We start from the raw sequence: 9,125 nt of genomic DNA on the forward strand, positions 1-9,125 counted from the left end.
TCCACATGATTATCATTGGTAAAATTTTGCGTTTTTTTTACGATCACGATTAAAAATAAATCAAAGTATCTAAGCTTTTAAAAAAATGCCACTTAAGAAAAATCTGGCACATTTCTTGGCATCTTTGGCCATGTCTTGACTGTGTACTTGAACATCAAGTATATTTCTTAAAACATATCTATAGCTTAGGTAATAAGGGTTTTACAGTAGGCATATAAAGAGTATTCATTATTGAAGTTCTTGTAGAATATACAATACCTGAACCTGAAGAAACTACATTGTTGAGGAAATGTAAGATTATTGTTGTTGTGCTATGTAAATATAGATTCTAGTTTCATAAATATTTCGATCTCTGCTTTTCTCGCTGTCCATATATATATATATAATATTCACAATGAAATGAAATCTTGTGAAGTGATAATTGTGATATTAAACCCGGTTGAGCTTATGAAGTAGTTCTTGAGATTTTGATGTTTTCGTTACAGAGTATATTGAAAACTTTTATTTCTGTAAGGAAATTTGTAATTCATTTATATGTAAAATATTTGAACTCGCTTTACCGTTCTTAAAGTTGATAAATAATTATATTATATTGACTATACATACGTTTACACTTATTGTTTTGTACTCATTTTTTAAAGTTTAATATCTGTATTAAAATAGTATTGATAAAGATTAAACTCAGAGTAGTCATTTATCAGGTAATACAAATTTTATCTCAGCACGTTCTTAGATGTATCTTTTGTTGCAGGACTTCCAAATGACCTGAAACTCTACTGGCAGCAATATCCATGGGTCTTTGGTGAAACAATTTGCAAATTACGCGCTCTGGTGGCAGAAATGACTAGTTATGCTTCAGTACTAACGATAGTGGCTTTCAGTACTGAGAGGTATATAGCTATCTGTTACCCGTTGTTTATTCAGACAGTTTCGTCGTTATCCAGAAGCGTCAAAATCATATCACTTGTATGGATTATAGCGTGTGTCAGTTCTATACCTTTTGCCGTCTTTACAAAAGTGAATTATGTTGAATATCCAAAAGGATCAGGAATCCTTCTTAGAGAATCAGCCTTCTGTTCACTTCCTATGGAGAATCATGACATCAGTCTTCCCTTACTACAATTTGCAACTTTTGCATTTTTCTGGTTGCCCATGACGTTAATTATAATACTGTATGTTAAAATTGGTCTGACTTTACGCCATTCATCACGTGCGCCTTCTGACGGCTCGATGATTGGTTCGCCATCTTCTGGAAACAGCAGACATTGCCAAGTTCGAAGGTCGATCAACAAGATGTTAGGTATATTAATATGTTAGCTTTTCTAAAATCAGCCAAACCATAAGAACTTTGGTAGCTAAACTTCTCTAAAATCTTTCATCTGGTTTAATATTTTTTCTCATATAATAGAAGTTATTTTATTAAGTTCTGGTGCTTTAAAAACATAAGAAAGACGATTTTAGAACATTTCAAGTATTTCATTATTCACCATATTTCTAATATAATAAAGTTCGAAAAAATAGAATATAATTGACGTGTTCATTCGATTAAATTACATTTTCCCTACGTAAGATAGAGTTCTATCTTTCTAGTAAACGGAGTTTTATATCAAAACGTTTTTCTACGAGGTACGATGTGTACTTTCTGTGTGAAAGTATTTACAAGAGTCTAATTAGACCTAATCGTCACACTTTCCTACCAGTGATCAAAACGTTATATTGACCCTCAAGGTGAGTATAACTTGGTTTTTCTCTCAAAAAGTTAAACACATCTCTAGGATGTTAAAGGCAAACTCTAATATACTCATCTATATGTAATAAAACGGCGTGTCTGTGGGTCTGTGTGAATTCCATAGCTCCAAGAGGAAAGAACCCAGAAACCTAATATTTTGCACCCATACTAAGTGGAACCTGAGGGTGTGCACTTGGGTATTATTACTTATTTTATTCAGGTGCGTGCGCGCATGTGCATCTTTTTAATAAGGCAAGCTAGCGAAAAACCACATAGAAAAGAAGTGGTCCTTATATTACAAATAGAAATCACAGACAGATAGACAGACACGCACGTGCGCACGCACGTGTCTGTGTGAGTGTGACCGCTATAGCTCCAAGAGGAAATAACCTAGAAACCTGAAGTTTGCACCGATACTAAGTGGACCCTGAGGGTGTGCACCTGAGTATTAATTATATTATCCACGTGCGTGCGCGTATCCTCTTAATGAGGTAAGCCAGCAAAAACCACATAGAAAAGAAGTGATATAGAAAAGCCAGTGCTTTTGTAACAATGGGTTCCAGCAATTGCTTTTATGTCATATTGCTTAACAACAAAAATATATAGGGGAAACGTTTATGCTAAAATGGATTCAGAATACATACACTATCAACCTAATAACTCGAGCGAAGCCGAGTACTTATAGTACCTAGTATAATACGCTAGTATATGTATATAATTTACTTATTAACACCTTTTAGATAATATTTCATCCAGCTGAGTTCCTTATATTTGAAGGTTTAAACTACGCAAAAAAGAACTTTAAAACTAATTGTATCTAAGGAACTTACACGTTTCTGTACAAAGAACATTAACATTTATAATCTGAAATAAAGATTACTACTTTTATTAAACTTTAAAAGGTATTAAAAAGTTTAAATTGCATCAATATCTTTGTCTAATAAAATGTTTTCACACTTTCATAAATACACTTATATGGTTCAAATGTAAACTTGAGTACAAAGACATACTTAAATAAACTGTTTGCGAGTACAAGCTAACTTAACAAAGCAATCACTTTTCCTTTAATAAAAAGAAATGATAAATGACTTCATGAAGTTTAGCGTTAAATCTGATCATTTTGTCTACAGGCTCAATTAATGGTCCTTGAAACGATATTTACGTTGAACGTTTAGTTAATGACTAATCTAAGTATCACACGATTTGTTATACGAATGAATGATTATATCCCATTGAATCTAAAAAAAATTCATTGTAAAACGTAATTTACGAAATTACTCCAGTGTTTTCACAGATGCTTTTGAGGGTAGTGATATACAAATTAGAACTGTTTTAGTGCATATTTTACAATAATGTGCAAATCTGCAGTTTAAATTCAAACAGTCCATGGATAAATGAAAAGTTCCGTTTTAATGTTGCGCATGCTCTACGTACTTCATTTTATATTTATGTAATTAATTTGTGATTTCACATATACAACATTTTAGATCAAATCCCTCGAGTAGATATTTCACATTTTTAACCTGAACAGAAATTTGAGAAACTTGTGGACTATACAGAGATTTCAACTTTTAGCTTAGTTACTCAGCAGTACCCGCCGCCTACCCGGCCTCTCTACCTTAAACGAATAGCAGAACTGACTATTACAATTTGAGCGCCCTCACAACTAAGAGTGCGGAGCGTGTTCAGCAGCATATCGCAACTCGAACCTTAGGCCTTGTTTTCCACAAGCACTTTTTATATGAAAACGTTTTATATGGAAGTATTTTAATATTGAAACTTACTTTTTTAAAGATATTGAAATGTTTGTATTCTTAGAGTCACATTTTAGTGGGCCCAGCATGGCCAGGTGGTTAGGGCACTCGACTCGCAATCTGCGGGTCGCGGATTCGAATCCCCGTCACACCAAACATGCTCGCCCATTCAGCCGTGGGGGCGTTATAATGTGACGGTCAATCCCACTATTCGTTGGTAAAGGAGTATCCCAAGAGTTGGCGGTGGGTGGTGATGGCTAGCTGCCTTTACTCTAGTCTTACACTGCTAAATTAGGGACGGCTAGCGCAGATAGCCCTCGTGTAGCTTGCGCGAAATTCAAAACAAACAAACACATTTTAGTTTCAGAGAGTCAATAAAAGTTATTCTTAAAATATTAATAAGTTACACATGTCTATTTTATAAGCATCTAAGATTTGATAATTGCAAAATTTCAGTTGAATCTAAAAAACGTAGACTTGTTTTGTCAAATCCAAAACGTTAGAAATGTAGATATGCTTAATGAAAGTAGAAAGTAAAAACAATAAAATATTTTAATTTTATTTCTGGAAGTCGTACTAGCAGATGTATTGCATTGCGTCATTCTCCTGTGTGTTTTGATGTGGATCTTTCTGCATAGATTAAAATAATTAATGTTGTTTTTGTATTACTAATAGTTGCTGTTGTCATCGCTTTCTTTCTCTGTTGGGCACCTTTTCATGCACAGCGCCTCCTGGTGGTGTATGTGCACCCTCAACAATGGACGGTGAATTTAAGAACTCTTAATGAAGTACTATATTATCTTGCAGGTAGGATCACGAATATAAAAACAGTTTAAAAAAGATTGTTTTGGTGTTTTATTTATTGATTTCTAGATTTTTAATTTCTGAATGAATAACAGTTGAGAAAAAGCATCTACAATTTAAATTTTCAAAAGCTTTCTTTTGACTTAACTATTATGATATGTATTTTGTTCACTATTATTGTTTGCTAGGTTGTCTCTATTACTTCAGCGCCACCATCAACCCTATCCTTTACTCTCTGATGTCTGCCAAGTACAGAGAAGCCTTTAAAAGGGCTCTGTGTTCACTTCCACGTTCTAAACAACATCGAGGTAGTATGCAACAGCGTGACACTCCTGGACAGTTCGACAGTTCATTGCGCCGCAATCCAGGTTCGTTTTCTTCAAAAAAGAAAAATCAAATTGCATTGGAGTATAAGGGTTCCATTCCATTGGAGCATCTTGTCACCACAGGAATCAAATGATGGTTTGATGTCAGATTTCCCTCCCAGACAGAGAAGAAACTGTGGACGAACGAACACGCTAGATGTTTACTGAGACATCTTTAAGCTATGGTCGGACGCCCAACAACGTTTCCAACAGCAAGTAACTTTCCAAGGCACTGGAAAGAGGCAAATAATATAAGAAAAAAGAAGATTCCCAGGAAAGTAAAAAAAAATGTAATAATTGTGGTATTCTACATTTTGTTGCAGATAATCAATATTTCCTCCAAATTTGGAAGGCAGAGGTCACTCAGTCACCATTTTGTGTATAAAGATACGTCTGATTAAGTACTGTTCGATATCAGAAATATATATATGTTTAAACATTTTGCCTAAACAATGTTTCTTTTACAATTACGTTCTCCTTTAATAATTAATTTATTCTAATTAAAAACTACACATTAGGACTTCATTCCGTGTTTTTATTATATATAGCTGTATATGTATTTATGTCGACAAGTAAATTTCTAGTCTTCGTCTCTTCAAAAAACAAAAAATCTGACAAAACGCCATTTTTAGAGTCAGCCATGTTTAAAATAATGCCAAATATCTGACCTAAAATACGCTTTATCTCTAGGTATAAGAGCTAGTGATTTTAGTCATTTCAATGGACATAATAATTTAGTGTTATTATATTATTTTGCTGCGACTTTACAGCAAATATAGTAAATGTTTGAATTCAGTTTCTTTCACGTCATTTGGCCTTTTATTTTAACTCAACTGACAAAGACATTTATTTGTGTTTGGCTTGCGCGTGACTTCTATGCACGTATATATGCCTCTCCCTAGTGTAGCCTAACGATCTATATTGCTTGATAAACTTGCACACAGTGTTCCTGTAAGTCACGTTAAAAAACAGCGATAAGACATTTGACAGCTGGAGCTCTCTAGCTGCTGCCTTTCCTCTGATTATAAGATATGTCCCTGTGGAAGCGATTGAATTTTTATCTGTTTTTGAATGAAATTTAGCATTTTTTTTAATTCCTTGAAGCTGTGTGTATTTTATTATAAATTAAATTTTATGTAATCCGTATTGTTGCAAATCTCTTACATTTTCTGTGAAGAATAAAGTAATTAAAACACCAGTAGTTTGTCAATCAAATACACACACGCACACCAATGTTGTTAAACGCAGAGCTGAACAATGGCTAATCTATGTAATGGCCACTGCGGGTATTGAAACCCGAATGTTAGCGTTATAAGCCCCCAGATTTACCTTTGAGCCACTGAGAAGCGCAACATTATTACTCAGAATTATAGATTAAAGTTATAAAATAACAAATCTATGCTGTAGTACGACGAAATTTAATCAATTAAAAAAACGTAAACAATGTTAAGTTATATAAAAATATTTCTTATTGCTTTAGAATACTAGAGAAATTTTACATGAGCGATTAGTTTACTTAATTATAATATATACAAAATTTATATGAAAAAATGGAAATGTGAATGAATAAAACTAAATCTATAAATAATGTTTAGACATTTATAATAATAATTGTGTTTAACTTCAATGATTGGAATAAAGTGACTGAAATACTACGATGAAAGGAAGTACTCTGTAGTAATTAAAAGTAGAATTGATAAATCGGATAAACAGAGTAAAATTTAATGAAAGTACAACGTTTCACCAGGTTAACCTGGCATCATCATGACAAGAATCATTTTAAATCCCTGAGCCGTGAAAAGAAACTACGCTCATTTATATTACAACTAAAAAAGTCCAAGTCTCTTACTGATCTGCTATATAATTTTCTCAGACCATCTGACTCACATACTCCACAAATCTACTGCCTTCCCAAGGTTCATAAACCTAATTATCCTCTAAGACCTATTGTATCAGCCTTTGGGGCATTCAGTTTCAACTTAGGCAAATATCCAGCGTGGATATTTTCTCCTTATGTCAACAGTGCCTCGTCTTTTATAAAAAACTCCGAAGAATTTGTCAACAAACTGAAATATTTCGACCCACTTTCCGTTCTTGTCGGTTTTGATGTAAAAACTGATTTATACAAGTACCTGTTTCTGAAGCCATCAGCCATGCTCTTGAATGTTTCAATAACGATCCCTCTCCAAGATGTTTACTCTCTTCTGAAATTTTGAAAAACTGTCTATATTTCACAACTTCCTGTAACAACTTTCAATTTGTAAGGCCTCAATTACAATCAAATAGAGTGATTAAGCATGATAAATCCTATTGGCCCCGTTGTCACAAACATTTTTATGATTAGAATTGAACACCAAGCTATTTCAACTTTCCTTCATCCACCTATTTTCTGGGTAAGATATGTGGATGATATTTTTACTGGATTCCAGGATTCATCATCCATTGAAAAGGTTTTACCACACCTGAACCTAATCCGTCCTGATATTCAATTTACGATGGAATGTGAAGAAAATCACACACTTCCTTTCCTGAATGCTCTTTTCAAAAGACAGGACGAAACTTTCCACACCTCCACTTATCACAAAATCACTCATACTGGCTTACACGTACCCTGGAACTCTTACCACGATCCTTCACAAAAATTATGCATAATAAGAACTCTCTATCATTCAATGAAGACAATTTGCTACATCAACGAACATTTACAGTCGGATCTCAAAGTGCTGAAAAATGAATTAACAGTCCAGAACGATTTCCCGGTACAATCCGTAAACAAGGTCATCTCAACGCTAAAAAAGAAAACATCTGAAGCCCACGACAGGTCAGTTATAGAGGAACATCCCATTTATTGCATAATTCCCTTCATCCCAAAAGCTTCACATTGCATCAGAATGTATTGGAAAAAAAAATGTGAAAAAATATGATATTAATTTACCGGTACAATTTGTGTTTCTTCCCGGCAAAAAATTAGATAACATTTTATCAAAAAATACAAAGATACTGATACCTCCTGTTCCGTATACCAAATAAAGAGTGAAAATTGTGACGAAACTTACATTGGAGAAACCTACATGCAAGTACCCACCCGAGTTAAAGAACATTACAAACCGCCTTCTCATGTCCATGAACATATATCTAAATATGGTCTTTCATTTCATCTTGATAATGTTAAAATTCTTAGCAGAGAAAAAAAATATAAACCGTCGTAAAATTAAGGAAGCCTTGCTTATAAAACAGTTTATGCCTAAAATAAATAAGTATTCTGGCACACAGTTGTATCTATTCTAACTTTAACTTAAGTATGTTGATGTTCAAAAAGGTTTTTTTATATTATTTTCTGTGAATCACTTTACCTCAATTTACAATTTTCCAGTTATAGTATTTAATTTATACATTTTGTTGTTATAATATTTTATATTTTTGAAAGAGTACTTATATTCTCCTATTTTGTTGATTACGGACATTGACCCTCAAGAAGTCAAGCCCTATCAATAAACACCCTCCGGAAATATCACACCTAACTGTTAAATTTACCCAATCAAAGTTCAATGTACCCTTGTATTATTATATATATATATTTGTTGTTTCAATGCATTCATTGTAGTTGATGTACCTGATGATGCCTGGTTAACCTGGTGAAACATTGTACTTTCATTAAATTTTACTCTGTTTATCCGATTTATCAAATTTACTTTTAAAGTGACTGAAAAAGTTATTGAAATATATTGTTGTTGTTTTCTTATTATTATTGAATGGGATGGTTGTTCTGCATAGAATGTGTTCCATTGAATCACCATTATCTTAACGGACTTACAACGCTAAAATCCGGTGTTCAATTCCCCGCAATGGACAGAGAGCAGATAGCCAATGTGTTGCTTTGCGCGAAAACAGTAATCTCTCTTTACCAGTTAAACTGGCGCAAAGTAATTATGTTAAAGTCGTTATCGCTTGAAACATATGACATTTCAAAAGAATGAACCAGGAATTTAGCTAAGTTTTAACGATTCTCTGGGTAATATGTGATTGAAAGACGTGGTTTAAATTACTATTGGGAACTTTAAACAATATTTATATTTTAATGTGTATATGCAAAATGACTCACCATATTTCAGTGATAACAATCTAATCTGGACTTGCAGTAGATTATGCTTTTCATCGAGGTAACTGTTTTAAATGTTCATAAGATCTTCTTTAGTTGTTCATTCCAACAAATGCGCTTACATTGTTTGTGGTTTTCTACAAATGCACCTAAAACATATAATAAAAATTCTGACAATAATTTTGTTTTTAAAAGCTAGTTAAACACCATGAAAGTACATCTCGGACCTTCTATTATCCCTGACTCTTCCAAACACTTCACAATCAGATCACGACATTTATACTACCAGTGGGCAGTAACAAGATCTACCTGATCCTGGAAATTTGTTTGTTTCTTTGTTTTTGTCTCTGGCATTCTACTTGATAAGAAAGTTT

General features: G+C 33.3%; 1 protein-coding gene across 3 annotated transcripts in view; it reads left to right on the forward strand.

Annotated features, from left to right (window-relative positions):
- LOC106462099 (pyrokinin-1 receptor-like) overlaps nt 1-5,840 on the forward strand; it is a 75,806-nt gene extending 69,966 nt beyond the window's left edge. For 2 of the 3 annotated variants that reach the window (XM_013921983.2, XM_022389237.1), the window contains 3 exons: nt 752-1,300; nt 4,159-4,290; nt 4,476-5,840. In XM_013921983.2, the coding sequence (XP_013777437.1) occupies nt 752-1,300; nt 4,159-4,290; nt 4,476-4,747 (953 nt within the window). In that variant the 3' untranslated portion in view covers nt 4,748-5,840. The remainder of the gene's footprint in view (nt 1-751; nt 1,301-4,158; nt 4,291-4,475) is intronic. The other variant, XM_022389238.1, reaches the window with a different exon arrangement.
- The last annotated feature ends 3,285 nt before the right edge of the window (nt 5,841-9,125 follow it).

This window comes from Limulus polyphemus, unplaced genomic scaffold (genome assembly GCF_000517525.1).
Source record: "Limulus polyphemus unplaced genomic scaffold, Limulus_polyphemus-2.1.2 Scaffold1093, whole genome shotgun sequence".
NCBI classification, from domain to species: domain Eukaryota; kingdom Metazoa; phylum Arthropoda; class Merostomata; order Xiphosura; family Limulidae; genus Limulus; species Limulus polyphemus.